The sequence below is a fragment of the Hordeum vulgare genome, chromosome 1H (assembly GCF_904849725.1).
Source record: "Hordeum vulgare subsp. vulgare chromosome 1H, MorexV3_pseudomolecules_assembly, whole genome shotgun sequence".
Classification (NCBI taxonomy): domain Eukaryota; kingdom Viridiplantae; phylum Streptophyta; class Magnoliopsida; order Poales; family Poaceae; genus Hordeum; species Hordeum vulgare.
Window position 1 is genome coordinate 514,899,329 of NC_058518.1, and position 18,846 is coordinate 514,918,174.

Consider the following 18,846-nt stretch of genomic DNA (forward strand, 5'->3'; position numbering starts at 1 on the left):
AAAGTAGTAATGTAAATGCTCTTATATTTGTTTACCTCTACTAAAGTAGTAATGTAAATGCTCTTATATATTTGTTTACCTCTACTAAAGTAGTAATGTAAATGCTCTTATATTTGTTTAGAGAGGTAGTATCAAGCATTGGCACCCAGTTGTCCAACTAACGCTTATGAAACGCATATCAAAATCAAAAATTGCCAAACACACTCTGAGATGGAATACATGTCCTTCCAATGAACCTCACTTCTTATTCACCAGTATTTGGTAAGGGGCATTCTTGAAACAAATTAATCAAGGAAACAAATTGTGCAAAATCATCTAAGCATAACATCAAGGTAAATTCTTGACCGTAAAAATTCAATGCACAACAGAGTACGTTACACTGACACAAGTAGTGATCTCATAAAATTTACACCACATATAATAGTGACAAGAATTTGTAATTTCAAACAAACAGTAGAGTACTCGATCAAGGTAAAGTCTTGTATGGTGAGGGTGAAGATTGCATCTCCCGGATCACTTCTCGACTATGTCAAATGAATCAAAACTGCATTGGTGCTTACTTCCTACTCCCTCCGTCTGGAATTACTTGTCGCTGAAATTGATGTACCTAGACGTATTTTTAGTTCTAGATACATTAATTTCTACAACAAGTAATTCAGGATAGAGAAAGTATTTGTGAATAAACTGCAACAGTACAGTACTTCCTGATTGTATCGGTATTTTGGGACTGCTTCACTCCACAACTTGAGCAGAGAAAAATGCAATTGGATTATGAATTTGAAAGGAGCTACACTCTTGGATCATAAAAATAAGCTGAGTGTAACACAAACTCCCCAAAATTTCACAGGCTCTTCTAGCCCATCCATCTAACCCTCCTAGCAAAAGCGGAAAAAGAATTGAGATCTCCATCTCAATCACCTATAAGTTGCTTGTTAGCCATCTTGTCCGAGATCTTGCGATCTTCTCTTTTTTTTTCCCTTAGGAATGAAAACTAAAACAAGAAAGATCTCCGAGGCTGGCGAAAAACAAAAAATATGTGAGCCTACTAGACAGACCGATTCATTTCCAATTTACTCTACACTGTACACGAGCGAGCAAGCGAGCGAGCGGCCATCATGCGAGGTGAGGTTCACCCGTTGAGCTTTGCCAGGAACTGGTTCATATCATACTCGTCCGCATACTGCGACTGGTCCCACAGCTCGTCCAGCCCGCTCAGGATTGACTTGAGGCCCTTGCGACCTGATTTCCCCTTGTTGCTCTCTTCTTCCGTGGCACTCGAACTGCTTGGGAGAACCGACGCCTGCACATTGGAGATAGGATGAGGAAAACCGTTCGCATGAGTTCATACCACAGGGAAACTAGTTTATCCCAAGTATCTTACCTTTCTGGAAGCAGGGGTTGAAGTGAACAAATCGAGTAGCTGGTCAGTGTTCATGGTCTTCAGGCTAGCATTCTCAGAATTTATGACGGCGTTGGCAACCGACACCTTGAACCGCTGGAGACTCATCACTTTCTCCTCCAGGGTGCCGCGCATAATGAGACGGTGCACATTCACAACTTTCCTTTGGCCCAGACGATGTGCTCTGTCCATTGCCTGTCACGACAGAATTACATTCATCAGAGGACAAAGTAATAATCTGAAGGCATTAATGTCGGAAAAACTGCACATGGATTCTAATTAATGCAGAAAAGAAACGCACTGTCCCTCTGTTAAGATGCAAAAGACAAACCTGGAGATCCTTCATTGGGTTCCAATCATGTTCCATGAAGACCAAAGTGTCGGCAGACGTCAAATTCAAGCCCAGACCACCGACTGCAACAATCAAGAATCATCTAAGCAAGCCTTTCTAGCGTACCAAGGAGTAAAAAAACCACTTCACAAGGACTTCCTTGAACCTACCATGAGTTGTTAGTAGAAGCACATCGATGGTTGGGTCCGAATTGAACGTCTTGACAATTTCAAATCTCTTGTCTGTTTGAACAGAGCCATCAAGCCGCAAATACGTGATGCTGCAACATTATCAAAATCTCCCTAATCAGATGGCTTGCCTAGTGAGGCGATATGATGATATAATAATGCACATTAACTCTTGATGACTTTAAATGCTGCTGAAATATGAAATGGCAGCAAAAATACAATAGAATTAACAGCCTAAAATAGTTTTTGGTCAATTTAATCAGTGGTATCCCAACTCATATTTACGCATTAGACAGCTCAGCAGCAGCAATTCTGAAATATTTAAGAATAAAATACTCCTACATAAACAGTAAAACAGGAGGTGAGGCACATAATGGTACTACATACAGCAACATTCTTGCAGATTTTGCATCACCTGCTACTAATGTCAAATGGTATTTGCTGAATATAAAATAATGCATATCTAGATTGAACCAATATAGGTAGGAAAATGACATGAAACGCACCTTCTCATATGGGACTGAAACAGGTCCTTCTCAATAATATCAAGGAAAGCCTACAGATTTAGTTGAGAACGGAATGGGATGAAATCATAAGAGAAACAAGAGAGAGAAAGGCACATCAAAGAGAAACAGACTCAATACCTTATGTTGAGCAAAAATCAAAACTCTGTGTTGCCCAACAGCCGCAGAAGCATCAGGACTTGATGTTTCTGATCCTATACCACACTCGTGCAGTATCTCTTGAAGAGCAACAAGTTTAGGAGAGTGGTGCAGCTCATGCAGCTCATCACCAGTTCCCATGCCTATTTCTTTTAGATGCTCCACGATATAGTCAGGTGGGCTCTCCCCAATAACAAGTAAAGGATGGCTACAGAGCTTCAATAGGTATTGTAGTGCCTGCATTACAAAAGCATATCATTTAGAGGGCAGCACTAAAACAGATTTACAAAATGACGCAACAAGAGTTGGCAAACTGTAGCACCTGGAACACATGACGAGTTGCCTTTGGTTGAGAGGTGGACGGCTCTGATTCATTTGCTTTCACTATAGTTGAAATCTCTTCTTTCGCGTTGGAGCTGGAGAACTTGTCATAGAGTTTCAGCTGCAAGTGGCTGAGATTGCAGTGTCTATCCTGGATAATCTTCTCTGGAAGATCCGATAAGACTTCATCCTTGGTTCTTCTGAGTAGAAATGGCATGACCTGGTATAGCAAGGTTAATTTATTCATCAACAAGGCAATAATATAGTGCTACTTCTAAAATGTAAGACACAAGATAAAAACCTGTTTATGTAGTGCCTCCATTGCAAGAATGCCTGCTTCAGCATCCTTTGCTGAACATTTGGAATCTTTAGCTGCTATCAGTGGTTTCCCATATGTAGATTGGAACTGCACAAAGCAATATTTGGTCAGATTTCACCATACCAAGATAGCTGCCACGATGGAATATGTGATTTTGATGATAGTAGTATAGATTGCATCTTCAGGAAAGAACTTATTTTCAGCTGCTTGAGGTCTAAAAAAGAAAGGCGTGTCTACTTTCTTTGGTTTGTATGCATTCCACTTCAAGGTTTATCCTTCATAGACTAGTTGAAATGAATAATCATAGGGAACTGATTCAAAACATCCGGCTGCAGATTTCTCGCTCAGCAGCCGTCTCCCCTGTTTGCCACGCGTACCTGTGGGACCGCACCCACCGATCTATCCTCTCTATCCTTTCTTTCAGCCACACGTTCTCCACACCCCTGGTCAAACCGTCTTCTCCCCATCTCTCTTGACCATCCTATGGAGATCTCAGCCGCCATGGATGGCCTCCATGGAACTGTTTTCTCAAGTGATGCGAGGGGGTGCTGCGAGGGGTGATCTGGCTGCTGCGTGGGCGGTGGTTCGGCTGCTGCGGCAGCAACCCTAGCTCCGGCCATGCTGCGACGGCGCCGCCGTGCTGCGAGCCGGTGCTGCGACGGCGTTATGCGAATTGTGTTGCCAATGCTGCGACGAGGTCGTCGTGTTGCGAGCCGCTGCGACGAGGTCGTCGTGTTGCGAGCCGATGCGAACTAGTCGTCGTGCTGCGAGCAGTGCTGCGACGGTGTTCTGCGATGGGCCACCGGTGCTACAACGCGGTGCTGCGAGCACCTGCTGCAAGGTCACGAGAGTTGCTACCGGAGCCACGTGCGTCGAGCGGTGCCGCATCAGGTTGGGCGGACCAGCGCGCCAAGAAGCAGATTAGCAAAGGGAAGATTAGACGGCCAAAAGCTGAGCATCTGACGGCTATCAACACTGATGATGTTTGGCCAGCGACATCCGGATGACGCCTAGCACTGGCCCTATATGATGCAGCCTAGCACATACTAAACATCATACGTAAGAAAGCGTAATAGCTCACAGTTTTGGTTGTTTTGATGTCTGGATTCTAGAATAAAAATGTACACACACCACGAAGGCCAGATGGCCATTCTTCAACTGAAAAGCAAATATTAACGAAGTTATTGTTGTTCAAACTCTAGTCCTGACTGATAATATTACGCCTTACATTTTGGGATGGGGGTAGTAGGGAGGATAGAGCAGACTAAAAGTTACCATCAATCAGTTCCATAAGCAAGTACAAATACATAGCACAACTTACCTGTTTTTCTGTTCCAAGAAACCCAGGCATAAGGAAGTCGAATAGAGACCATAATTCCAATACATTGTTCTGCGGTTCAAGAGAATGTGTCAACTTAAAGAAATAATTAAATCAATGACAGCTAATTTATTATCCACAAAGAACATGGATAAAGTCGACTGTATAAGTGAACAGGAATAGGGAGCAGCTTAAGAAAGATTTACCTGAATTGGAGTTCCACTCAAGATAAGACGGTGCTGTGCTTTCAACTGCTTCACAGCAGACGTTATTTTAGATCTTGAATTTTTTATTATGTGCCCTTCATCCAGAACACAATAGTTCCAAATGATACTCTCAAGGAAATCAATATCCTTGCGTATAATATCATACGATGTTATGATGACATTGAATTTATCAAATTGACCACGGAGCGTCATCCTGTCTTGTGACGAGCCAGTGTACTGAAGAGGTTTCATGATAGTGCTGTCTATGTATTTCTCCACTTCGTATTCCCAGTGTGCTACTAAAGTAGAAGGACAGATAATTAAAGATTTTGGATCTTTGTCATCATTCCGTGCACGTGACTCGGCAATATCACTTGCTACGATAGCAGACGCCTGGAGTGTCTTGCCAAGCCCCATGTCATCACATAAAATTCCATGTAACTTAAACCGTCTCAGGAATGCTAACCAGTTGATTCCTTCTTGTTGGTACCTGACAAACCAGATTTTTTAAAAAAAAGCATCAGAACAAACATAAACTTGCAGAGAGCTAATATACAGCAGAAGAACATATGAAGCGAACTACAGAGTCGACAATTGCATTTATGCATACAAAATAAACTATTTCAGTAAAGCAGAATGCCATCATGAAGCCAAATTCTTATGAAGGAACTTTAATGGTAGTTACAGACCTGCGCAACTCGACACTAAGATGAATGTTGAGCTTGTGATCATCAATTTGGGAGTTGTCAAGGAGTTGTTCCAGAAACTGTGCGTCATCCGTGCTGCTATATAAGCGCTCACTTAGTCCACTTGGTAACGGAACACCCTTCGCTAATGGCAGCAAAGGAACCAAAGCAGCGAAACTGTGAGTGACAGACTGCCTAACAGATCCATCAGGGTCGCTCATGCACCTCAGAAGAGGTACAACAAGGAAAGGAGCATAAGGAACCAACTCCACAGCCAAACCCTGGACAAGAAGGCTCAAAAGCATCCCAGCTCCTTGTCTTGCACAGACAGAAGATGAATCCGACAACATTGGAATGGCATTTTCTATGACAACTACCATCACATTACCAGTCAGTGACTTCGCCATTGATGTGATACATCTGGCAGCAGCTAACCTAACAGCCACATGAGAATGACGCACGCACCCAAGAATACAGGGAAGGAGACTTAACAGCTGAGGCCTCAAGGGCTCAGGTAGGTGAGGTGTAATTGAACGAACAACCTGCAACAATCAGGCACACCATTAGAAATATGGACATGTGACTGAAATGCTACCAAATAAGCCTAGACTAAATGATTTGACATGATGATGTAAGCCTAGAAAATAGAGCTGTTGCAGCCACGTAACACTGAATCCAAATTAAGTCCCAACGGAACAAACCTGGATGTTATTTATGAGGGACTGTGGGTCCTTATCCTCACAAGATCTACCTAGTTGTGCAATACTTGGATCATCTTTCTGAATGGCATCTTCGATCTTAATTGGTTCAAGAAACTCGGTAAGGCAATCCCATAACTTTGGGAGTTTTTCGAATAATGATGATCCAAATTTCTCACAAAGGTGCTTTAAAGCCAACTCTGATCCACGACGGCTTATATAACCTTCCGTTTTTGTTCTTTCGTCACCGCCAGAATTCACATGACCCCTGGATTTGTGGTTGCTAAAACGCTTCCCGATTGACAACAAATTTTGGTCCTCGATAACCTGTATTGAATTGATAACTGCAGCTTGAGGTGTCTCACTGATATCAGTGCATGCTAAGGTGCAGAGATTCTTTGTTAGCTTGTCATTGGGGCCTGGCTTCCGACCAACGCAACCAAAAATGAGCTCCGCAAGTGCATCTGCAGCTTTGTCTTGAAGTAGTTCCTCCTGCATGACGTGGAACCATCTAAATATATATAGTATATGCTAGATTGGCAAAGTAGAATTGCTAAAGTAAGCACAAAGTTACATGTTTTACCTGTTCTCTTTTTATTGCAGCCATTAAAGGTAAAATGACTGGGTTCAACTTGCTTGGTAACCCTGACATCCAGACAACAGCGGAAGCCACTAAAGACGAGACAGTGACGTGCAAATTGTTCTGCAGAACAATATCGAATGAGTTAACTTATGTCAAGATGCTACCATGGATCGACTAAGGAGATCATAAATATCATACATAGAATAATGTAAACAGAACTTCAACATTCTAACGCAGATATAAAGAGACAATAATTGGAAAAGACGCATACCTGAACACACTTCAAATAGCCTGATGTAGACAACAGGCCTTGTTTTGCTGACTCTATGTTATTCAGGACAATTTTCTCACTGTCAGAAGGAGGATCAAACTCAGCGGGTAACGAAAGCCTTGAAGCAAAAGTAATAGCATCATCAACGCTCAGCATGTCAACGTTAAAATTTAAGCTGCTAGCATAATCTTTGAAAATAGCACAAGACTCTACTGCACGGAACAAGTTAGTGGCCTCATTGCGCATCTTTGTGTATGTTCTTGCAAGTTCAGAATAGGGAAGCACGGAGCCTTTTGTTGGAAATGACGGATCAGAGCAAGACAGCAAGTCCAAAAGGTACTCTTTCACAGAGGAGAAGAAAGCTAGCAATGTCCCCACTGCAGCGAGATCTCTTCCTCTGAGGTCTTTAAACCAAGAAACAATAACCAAAGAAGCCACCTGGATCAACAAAACAGATCAGTACAATGCAAATAGTTCTGGAGTGAAGAGGTTAACACACTAATATAACAGGGCCATTTCTAACCTGTCTCTGGACTCCTGAGAGAGACATGACATCATTAGCAAGTGGAGTAAGAACAACTTGCCACGAGCCAACTGGCAACTTCGAGGCAAAAAGCCCAAGGGCCATTGCTGTCAGCACTCGTGTATGAGTAACAGATTTGTCAGAATCAGCCCCCACAATTATCTTTGGAACATTTGAGGAAACATCGAATTGCTTCTCATGTGAAGTATTTTCTCCTGTAGGACCAAAGGATATCATTCTTGAACTTTCATTTTCTAGCTTTGCAGTTCTTATCTTTGCAGCTCTTGAACGGCTTCCTCGGGGAAGGGCAACTGGCATAAACATTTTTGTAGAATCCAATGTTGAGCCATATGGAGTAGTAGCAAGTTGCACCCAATTACTAAAATATGACATTGCAGCACACTCAAGGTCCTTCTCAGGGCACTGCAATAGTAAAGACGGTTTTGTTTGTTTGTTAATATCATCCGATGATAGACAAGATTATTAAAGTTTCTTGGTATTTACTAAGTGTCCAGAAGTCCAGAACATCAGTAACCTGAAGTAGAAGTTTCCAAGCCCTTTCAGAAGATTGAAGAATCTCATCATTCGACTCCAAAAGTATATTCTGGAAGACAACCTGCAGTGAGTCACCTAATATGGATGTAGTCCAGAATTTAGATGGAGTGTCTCCAGCTGAACTCCTGGTGTTGCCAACCTCAAGAAGCCTCTCCTACAAACAGTTAAAACTTCATAGTTAACTAGGAAAGCATAGTGATACAAGTGGACTCACAAAATTCAGTATACATAATGGCGATGAAATTGCATTATTCCACACTTGAGGCTAGAAAAAACATCTCAAGGTAGTTTTTTACTAAACAAAGTTGCCTAAAACAGTAGCCAGATGGCTCAAAACTGCTGCAAATGTAAGACGTGTACTTGCACTAAAAGGTCTGATACATAATGGCAACAAAATTGCCTTATTGAGTTCTTGTGACTGGGAAAAATATCTCATGGCAAGCTGTTTGTTTAGTAAACAAAACTGAAAAGAGGGGTTAGCCAGATGGTTCAAAGTTGCTGAACTACATCGGCTGTAGAGACATCTGACTGAATGGTAATGGCTGCTAATTTCTATAAATCAATTACAAAACTCCGGTGATTTCTTTAGTAAACAAAGTTGCAAAAGTAGCCAGATGGCTCATGCTGCTGCACCATATGGTTTATATTGATTTCTCACTGAACAATGACGATTCTGTTAATTTCTATAACTCAATTCAAAAAAGCCTAGTGAGTGCCTAATACATCAGCACAATAAATCGAAGTGGATCCTAAATTCCAAGTAATTCTTACCAATGTTCGTATTGCAGAACGCCGTACTGACGTAATACTGTGTCTCATAAAAGGCCACAGACGGGGTGTCAGTGTGGCTAAAACATAAGGGTTCTCGCTGTATGCCAACTTGTCTTCTTGCTCAGCGATCTGAGTAGCTTTGTTCAGATCAAATTCTATCTCGCTTAAGGCTGCCGTGCCAAGCATCCTTGGAACCATCTCTGGTTGCGAGTATATCTCAGCTAACAAATTCATTACACTGAAATAGAAACGAAATGTTGACAGATTAGTTTCAAAAGACGAAAGAACAGACGTAAACTTGGTCAAGTAATCTTTGGCTTATGCTCAACTTTACGCTAATGTATGTTTGCCACACAACGCGAGATTGAAGTAATACCTGCTTGTAGATGGGCTTAGGTCATCAAGGTCAAGCAATATATCCCATAACAACATCACAACTGAATTCAGCATTTGATCATTTAGTCTAACTAAAGAAGCAGCAGCAGGGATCAGGGCCTCTGCAGCTACAGCACGGACATCATCATCCGGATCTTCCAGGCCAGCCTTACAAGCATGAAGGACATACTCAAACAGATCTTTAAGCATTTCCTGGTGAGGCAGAGAACGGTATTATCAATCTTGTATATAGATTGGGTATCAAATTCATACAATGGTATTAATGAACAAGCCATTTACAGTGCACGCTGGAGCACCTAGGACTGACATGAGTTGTACATGCACAAGGTGTCGTCAATCACATAACAGTGCAATATGGAAATAAATTCTTATATTAGGTGATGAGTTGCTCAATTAGCAATCACCTTGCGAACCGCAACCAAGTATTTGATTCCAAGGAGGCTCCCATGACGAACTTCCCACTCTTGCCTGCGCTGAAAAAACAAATAAAAGAGAGATGACGGTGACGACAAAGGTGAATGTATTGTTTTAGAAGTGGATGTTGATGAGACAGATAACTACAACACATACCTGCATTTGCAGCAAGATATTTAGTGTATGGCACACTAAAGAAGGATGCATGTACTTCAGAACAGCACCAAGAGCTTGAGCGCAAGTTTCACGGACAGGGGCAACCACTTGATCAGATACATAGTCACCAAAGCTGCAAGCAGAATAAGATGTGCAGAAGTAAGGCTAATAACCAAGAAAATGGAATATAAGCATGCCTATCTTGGAAGTCTAGAAATGCATACCGGTCCAGTGAGAGTGCACAAAGGAAACGAATTGCACAATCTTGAAGAAACTCCCAATTCTTCATACACGAGTACTTGGCCAATTTCATCAGTTTCACATATTTCGAATTTTCAGGAGCATGTACAACGGAACTTGGATTTGATGCCAAGTTGGGTACACTGTGGAGTGATGTACAAGATACTTCCACTTTAGAGGGATCAGTTGAACTATCAAGGTGCAACTCTGGCTCGACCTTTACATGAGCAGAATTAGGTTCACCACTCGATACAGTGAGCACATTACTCAAATCTGCTTCGGCTTTCGAATCATCAGGATTGACCAACTCCTTATCCACGTCAATGTCCATAATCTCGGAAGGAATTGGCTTCTCCTCTTCCATGTGTCTCTCTACAACTGGTTCAAGCATAATCTCAGAAGGATTTGGCTCTTCTTTCTTATGTTTCTTCAAAACTGGTTCAAGATGTTCCACGTCAATTTCTTCATTAAGATCAATACCATGAGGCTTTTTCAGGGTGTCCAAATCGGTTTTATCATCCAGATCAGCAAAAGGTGAGCTCAGATCAGGGAAATATACTCCAGCACAAGCACCTTGATGTGTCAAAATTTCCCTCAAAGCCATAATGGTGCCATGGCGAACTTCCCAAACTAAAAGGAAAAGCTCAGTTAAAGATATATATATAAGCAACACAAAAGAAGACAAATGTTGGAGTTGGGGCATGCGCTTACTAGGGTCAAACATGTCAAGAATAAGCTGATCAACAAACTGTTGAAAAGGCCATCTCCCACTGTCACTGTACTCCACATTGTCTTCATCTGCAACTGTGTCAGAAGCATCCTGAAATTAGGGAAATGAAATTATCAAATCATCATGGATTGAAGAGAAGGCCATCCTCCAACGTCTAATTGCCAGACAAAGCAACAGCAATAACAAACTAGCAAACTTGCGCATGCATTGAGCAAAAGAAAACCAAGGCTAGCGAAGTGTATCAGCCACTTGCACCATGCCACATATGTAGGCATACTACAATCTATGCCAGCAATTAAGAGGAAACATAATTTTACTGCTTTTATGCTTTGATTTTATGCTTTGAAATATTGAAAAAAATAAAAATACTAGCAGGCATAAATTTGCTGGTGCTTTACATTATTTGAAGAATAAGGTATGTAATATATAAGTTAACAACCTCACGGAAGTAAATCAAATATATAATAGAATATGTGATTGATTGACCCTTACGTTATATGCGCCAGCTTGGTCAGAAGAAGCTCCATTGGACGATGCAGAATTTTTCAGCACAACCTCCTCATCCTCCGTTACAGACTTTGTATGATCCTTTGCGTTGCTCTTTGCTTTCCGCTTCAGCATATTACGTTCCCTGGCACTTAGCCGCTTAGGTCGAAAAGTAGAATGTTTTGGATACCTAGGAACCATGGAGGCAACCAAGTGCTGAATATTCTGACCACTATTATACGAATAAAATCCATTATTTTGGACATTTGCACCCCAATAATTCTTTTGGGCAAGAAGATCCTCATCTTTGAAAACATCATTGAAATCCATAAACTGCTCGCACACATCGAGACCTGCACTAGAATAAGAAAGAAGTATGAAACCAATCCAAAATAACACCGGAAATATGTGAAGTAGACATTATGGAACCAGCACACGAGATGATATATGAGATCAGATAGCACTTTGCATCACATATATTAAGCAAAAGGGAACGAAGGAGCAACTAATGATTTAATGCCTTTTGACACTAATAATATTTAACCCCTGCTCGCAATCTCCGCAAATCCAATGGATGTAAGCATCGCAATATAATTGGTCAGAAAATTAGCTACTTAGTATTTAGTGATCACCAATATACGAATTCAATCTGATCGGCAGAATTCTAATGTAGGGCACACAAGAAAATGCATTACAAAATTGATATTAGAATTAACTGACGAAAAGGCTAGTTATCCATCTTTAAGTCTACAATCTCACAACAATCTATATTTTGTGAACACCGACCAACGATAATATGAAACATTAACTAAATCTTGGAAACAGATTGTGCTTTACCATACATAGTAAGAAAAATAACATACCTAAACGCCGCCGAAGATTTTGCTTTTGGCGAGCTAAGCGGTCTGCTGGATTCTTGCCATTATCATTAGCAACATCGAATTCCTAGCAATCAAACCAGAGTGAACTCAAGTAATCAGACCAAACTCTTTACTTCATTGATGTGTTACGAAAGAAATCCAAAATATTTTAGTTGTGTTCATCAAATATTGAGGAGCAAGAATAATGGCACAAAAGATGCACCTGTCCACCCGATGACAACAAAGGAGACCCAAATTCCAGTACCCTGTTTATATCAAAGCTGTAACAAAAAGAACAGCATTATTAGTCTCTTCATTTTACGAGATGGGGTCAAGACAAAAAGAGGGACGTAAACAAATCGTTGGGAAACCAAATCCATCAAACCTTCCAAAAGCAAGCTCAGATGTTGCAGTAGTATCAGGAAGTGGCAATGCTGACCCAACATCACCAGTTTCATCAGATAACCCGGAAGCATGTTTTTCTGCTTCCACGGCTGCAAACAAGTCCTTGACTGTCGTGTGCTTGACATTCTCTGCTATGGCACCGATCGCCTGAGCTGCAGCAACCCTTGTGTCCCAATTCTTACTACGAAGGTACTGAGAAACCTAAAGTTGGCAAATGAGAGCATAGCGTTCAGCCACCATTACGTGCATAGTGCATACAGAAATAAAGCTGGACCGCTCTCCAGTAAATTACGCATAGCAGATATACTAACATGTTGATATCACATTATATATGGAACCCGTGCAAGTCATAATTTAACCTGACTGAACATGTGTTACTCGATACATGGGAGTTGCAAAAAATGGAACTGGTGCCATATGTAAGTACTTGGATTATGCCCTAGAAATAAGAAGCAATATTTCAAACGTACAATCATACATAGTTTGTATTCATATAGCCATCAGAACTGCTATGTGAACAGATCAACTTAGACAAAACTGAAGATGTAGCTGTGTGATCAAATCAACTTAGACATAACTGAAGATGTAGCTATGTGATCAAATCAACTTAGACATAACTGAAGATGTAGCTATGTGATCAAATCAACTTAGACAAAACTGAAGATGTAGCTGTGTGATCAAATCAACTTAGACATAACTGAAGATGTAGCTATGTGATCAAATCAACTTAGACATAACTGAAGATGTAGCTATGTGATCAAATCAACTTAGACATAACTGAAGATGTAGCATAACAGAGGAAAAGGAGGTAGGATGTATTTACGTGTTATGAAACATGAACAAGAATGAACTGGTGCATTCCTTTATACCCATACATCATCATGCTTTAACAGCAGAGCGTAGATAGACACTAGACAAACAGTTGAAGGGTTCCTTGGAGGTTTGGAAATCTGACAACATTAAAGCCTGCGGCGTCGTGCACATACCTTTTTCAACAGAGCATTTAGCTCCTGTGGATGTGTCTTTGCGATTTCTCCGATCTGGCGCGCGGCCGCGGACCTTGTGGCTTGTGTCGAACCGGCTAAGTCAGGTTAAAGGAAACTTTGGAGAAGAGATGATGAGGCACTGGACATGACATAACAGTGCATCATACAGGTCGGTAAGCAGTAGGGTTATAATTATTATTTAGCATGGCTAAGTTGAAACTCCATTCCAACCGAGCTAGGTGAGGTTGAAGGGAACTTTGCACAACAGACGATGGTGATGATGAGGCACTGAACATCATGTTACATTACATTAGGTGGCTAAACTAAACAGCAGGGTTATTATTAAGCAATGGAAACAGTAGGGTTGTCCATTCCAACTGGTGTTTGTTTTGTTTTGTTTTGTATTTGTATTGTCCAGGGAGGGAATGGGCACAAACAAACAAACAAACAAACAAACAAACTAGTAGGAATGAATGAAGACAGCAGGCAGTCACATACATTGTGTAATAAAAGCCAGAAAATAATAACAGTGCAAATGCAGGGTGCAATTCCCTTTGAATGAAATAAGTAAGTAAGAATAATACTAGCATGCAAGTAGGAAGGGGAAGGGTAAGGGTAAGGATACTGTCGAGCAATGTGAGGAGGCGGTGAAGGCGGGAGGAGCTCTGCGCGGCCATGGGTGGCAGCCAGAGGCCCTGCACTCATCCACTCGGGTCCGCTCCGGTCGGGTCGGGTCGAGTCGAGTCGAGTCGGCGGCGCTTGGGTCCGAAATCCAAATCAATCGGTCCGCATGCCTGGCCAGCAAACAGCAGCAGACGGGTGAGGCCGGGACGGGGGCGGGAAGAGGAGGAGAAATCGTGCGCGGCTGACGGTTTGAAACCGGATTCGAAATCCGCGGAGCCGGCGCGCGGTGCAGAGCGTGGGAGCGGCGGCGGGTATTGGAAGGGCGCGGCGGCGGGGGGGAGGGAGGGAGGGAGCGCGCGGCGATCCGGTCTTATCCGTGCGGGAGGAGGCGGCGCGGGCAAGGAGAGGAAACAGATCGAGGGAGGGAAGGGAAGGGAGAGGGCGTACCTGGGGCGGAGTGCAGTCGCCGGCGGCGGCGATGGGTGGGAGAAGGGGATCGCCCCCGCCGGGGAGGGAGGGGAGGGGTGGCGGTGTGGGGTCGGGGTGGCGAGCCCAATCCTCCCTCACGCGCGCGCCCGGGCTCGGTCGCTTTGCTGCTGCTGGTTGCGGTCGGGTCCGTCTAACTCTAACCGATGGGATGGACCGATCAGATCCACAAGAGAGAGAGAGAGAGAGGGCTTCTACCGGTACCTACCGGGTCGGGGGTGTTATTTTATAGGCCAGCTGCTTCTTCCCTTCCTCGCGGCTGGGCTTTCCACTTGGGCCCCTCTTTCTTTCTTTCTCCTCCTCCTGGGCCCTCTCTTATCTTCTCTTCTCGTCTTTTCTCTTCTCTTCTCGTCTTCTCTATGTATGTATGTATGTATGTATGTATGTATGTATGTATGTATGTATGTATGTGAGCCTCCTAGCCGGCTCACATGTCTCGAAAGAATGACACAACCGGTACGTTTTCCCCTAGAGGTCATCTAGGGTCCCACCCGTTTCCTCTGGCGATCGCCGGAGTCCGCGTCAAATCACGCCGGCGGTCGTTTTTCTTCCACAACCAGTGTGATCTACCCCTGGGTAAACCATGCATCGGTTTGCATGCCGGATCCGACAAAGCAGTTGAGGGAGAAGGGAGTTGCGGAGGCGGAGTTAGACCTAGAGGCGGCGGAAGTTGGGAAGAACATCTCTGACAGTTCGGGAGGGGGGAGCGGGGCAAGGGAGGGAGACGAGAACATGGGAAGAGAAGGTCGGGGCCAAAGCTCGCGGGCTAGGGTGAACATACCAGAGGTTGAGGAGGATGAGTATGGCGATTACCTTGGTCCTGATGTGGATCTGGAGGATCAGTTCGCGGGCATGAGGTTGCATGGGAAAGAAGAAGAAGGTCTGGATTTCTCGGCTGAGGTGGAAGATCTGGTCAAGGGCGTGCGCTGGCTAGCTTTGTTTCGTGTCCATACCACTAAGCCTTTCGGTCATGTGGCGCTCTTGTCGCAGATGCGTAATGCGTGGTCGGCGGCGCAAGGGGTCACCTTCAATTTCAAGGGGCCTAATATGTTTCTCGTCCAATGTCATTGCTTGGGGGATTGGAAGAGGAACATGGAGGGAGGACCTTGGCTGTTCCGGAGAGCTCCGGCGGTGGTACACGAGTATGATGGTTTCTCAGACGTCAAGGAGTATACACTCAACAAAATTGGTACACGAGTATGATGGTTTCTCAGACGTCAAGGAGTATACACTCAACAAAATTCCGGTGTGGGCTCGTATCAAAGGTTTGCCCGATCGTCTCGCGAGGAAGAAGGAGCTGGTTGAAAAGGTTACTGGCAAAGTCGGGGACCCACCATTCAATGTGATCATGAATGAGGGCCGCATCAATCCTTCAAGCACCTTGAGAGCTCGGGTGTTTGTTGATGTCACCACACACTGGTGCGGTTTGTTCCCATTACTCTAAAGGAGCGCCAAAAGTACAGTGTGTACTATGAAAAGCTGCCTGATTTTTGCTACGCATGTGGTCGTATGGGACACCTTGCTGACGAGTGCGTGGATGGGGTACATGATCCCCCATCCTTTGAATGAGGCGACTGGCTGGTGTGGGAACCAGAGCTACCCTCAGCCCAGCCTTTTGGAGTAAGTGGGAGAGGAGTTGGTGCTAGTAGGGGAAGAGGAGATGGCGCTGGTAGGGGAGAGGTTGGGAGTCGAGGAGAGGAGACCCTGGAGGTAGAGGGGACAGAGGACTGGGGGTTAGCAGTGGAAGGGGAGAAGTAGGAGGAGATGCAGACTCACAGTTGATGGACATGGATGTAGGTAATTCTCGAGGTGGGGGAAGGGAGTGGGGAAGCGTTTGGTGGCTGCAGATGGCTCCCTGAATGCTAGGGGACAGGACCTGGATGTACCCGCAGGAAGGGTTGTTGGGAGGGTGCTGCTTCTGGAGGGTACCTGATGAGGACATGACTACCTTGGATATTATCACAATCATTGCATATGCGTATTTATGAGGTGATTTATGATAAAATTCATGCAATAATTTATTTATGTTATCCGGAACAAAAATGCTTCGTCTCTTTTTATTTTATACCTAAATGCAGAATGGTCGAACACTTGTATGATCCATGTGTGATGACAAGGGAAGAGGAAATGGTTGGGGCTATTCAAGAGGTCCTCTCATGTCAAAGTAAATAATTAGTTGTTGTTCAATAAATTCTCTCACGTCACTTTTAGCCCAAGAGAAAATAGAGTCCAAGTCTTTCACGTTCTGGACTCATATTCGGACTGCACAGACATACCTGTACCAAAACGCCTTTAACTTTTTCATATGGACTCCGAATTGCGTGATTATTTTTGTCTTGCAAAGTAGATTTTATATGCTTTCCAGCCTAATTGGAATCACCTTCAAATTCGTCCGGAGCATGGAGATATCGACCAAACAATATGACGTTACACCAGAATCCGAGTCAAACTACAAGTCTAAAGGTGTTGCATCACCTCCACTTGGGTCCTATGGCCTTGTACGACCTAGGGTTTGTTTTAGGCTGCCTTGGGACGTCCTCCCACCTTCTTGGCCGCCACCCCTTGCTCCTATATAAGTAGATCAACCTAGTAGCTTTTTGGTTGGATTTTGTTTAGATTACAAGTTCACCATAGCTGCAACTTCGCGTTCTTCGTTTGTGTTCTACGACTAGACAAAGGCATCACAGAACCCCGTCTTCATCAATAAAGCTTTCCTCTTATATTCGCAATATCTTGATTGCAATCTTAGTTTCTTGCTTGTTCTTCATTTGCGTGCAGGAAACACACCTTCGTGGTCAGCTTGATCGTGCTCCGATGTGGTCAATAATCTCTTGGAGTTGGTTTAGCGATTGCTAAGGTGTGACGTCCTCACACGTTCGTAGTCGGATTGTCAAAGTCGACTCTACCAAAACGAAACCACCATCTCATCGAAAGACAGGGTCAATAAAGCTTTTTTTGAGGAACGTCGCATGGGAAACAAAAAATTTCCTACGCGCACGAAGACCTATCATGGTGATGTCCATCTACGAGAGGAGATTTGGATCTACGTACCCTTCTAGATCGCACAGCAGGAAGCGTTAAGAAACGCGGCTGATGTAGTGGAACGTCCTCACGTCCCTCGATCCGCCCCGCGAACCGTCCCACGAACCGTCCCGCGATCCGTCCCACGATCCGCCCCGATCTAGTGCCGAACGGACGGCACCTCCGCGTTCAGCACACGTACAGCTCGACGATAATCTCGACCTTATTGATCAAGCAAGCAAGACGGAGAAGTAGATGAGTTCTCCGGCAGCGTGACGGTGCTCCGGTGGTGGTGAAGAATCTACTCCTGCAGGGCTCCGCCCGAGCTCCGTATAAATACGATCTAGAGGAAAAACCGTGGTGTTTGTGGTCGGGCTGCCGTGGCAAAAGTTGTCTCGAATCAGCCCTAAAACTCCACTATATATAGGAGGAGGGGAGGGGAGGCTTGCCTTGAGGGCCAAGGCCCCTATGGTGTGCCGGCTAGGAGGTGGAGGAGTCCACCTCCAATCCTAGTCCAACTAGGATTGGACTAGGATTGGAAGGTGGAGTCCTTCCCTTCCTTCCCACCTCCTCTTTTTTTTCTTTCTCTTTGATTTTCTATCCTTGGCGCATAGGGCCCTTTTGGGTTGTCCCACCAGCCCACCAAGGGTTGATGCGTGATACGTCTTCAACGTATCTATAATTTTTTATGGTTCCATGCTATTACCTTGTCAAACTTTGGATGTTTTGTATGCCTTTTATAACTTTTTTTGGACTAACTTATTAACTCAGTGCCAAGTGCCAGTTGCTGTTTTTTTCGTGTTTTTTACCCTTTTCAGAGGAGGATTTTAAACGGTGACCAAACGGAATAAAACTTCCGAAAATATTTTTTCTGGAACAAAAGATACGCATGGGATGTGAGAACCAAGGCAGGGGCCATCAGGGGACCCCACAAGCCCCCTAGGCGCGGCCAGGGGGCCCGCTCCTAGCAGGCTTGTGGGCCCCCTGTGGCTCATCTGCCCTACCTCTTCCGCCTATAAATTCAGAAAAATTCCAAAACTGCGAGGAAGATCCCATCTGGGGCACGTTCTGGTGCCCTGCCGGAGGGGGGATTCGGATACAGAGGGCTTCTTCATCAACACCATGACCTCTCCGATGATGCGTGAGTAGTTCACCATAGACCTTCGGGTCCATAGCTAGTAGCTAGATGGCTTCTTCTCTCTCTTGGATCT

The 18,846-nt window shown here is 44.0% G+C and overlaps 1 protein-coding gene across 1 annotated transcript; it reads right to left on the minus strand.

Annotated features, from left to right (window-relative positions):
• Window positions 1–744: 744 nt before the first annotated feature.
• On the minus strand, window positions 745–14,774 carry LOC123452704 (TATA-binding protein-associated factor BTAF1). The gene is made up of 29 exons (XM_045129417.1): window positions 14,576–14,774; window positions 14,130–14,298; window positions 13,505–13,599; window positions 12,499–12,719; window positions 12,337–12,394; window positions 12,117–12,198; window positions 11,260–11,606; window positions 10,749–10,857; window positions 10,022–10,667; window positions 9,798–9,930; window positions 9,632–9,700; window positions 9,208–9,419; window positions 8,832–9,069; window positions 8,041–8,214; window positions 7,506–7,928; window positions 6,983–7,420; window positions 6,712–6,831; window positions 6,132–6,620; window positions 5,434–5,972; window positions 4,745–5,234; window positions 4,542–4,610; window positions 3,203–3,307; window positions 2,903–3,121; window positions 2,563–2,817; window positions 2,425–2,474; window positions 1,901–2,010; window positions 1,731–1,813; window positions 1,382–1,594; window positions 745–1,300 (listed from the first exon to the last, which is right to left on the minus strand). The coding sequence occupies exons 2-29, from the start codon at window positions 14,179–14,181 to the stop codon at window positions 1,130–1,132; spliced, it is 6,210 nt and encodes a 2,069-aa protein (XP_044985352.1). The 5' UTR covers window positions 14,182–14,298; window positions 14,576–14,774; the 3' UTR covers window positions 745–1,129.
• Window positions 14,775–18,846: the final 4,072 nt, after the last annotated feature.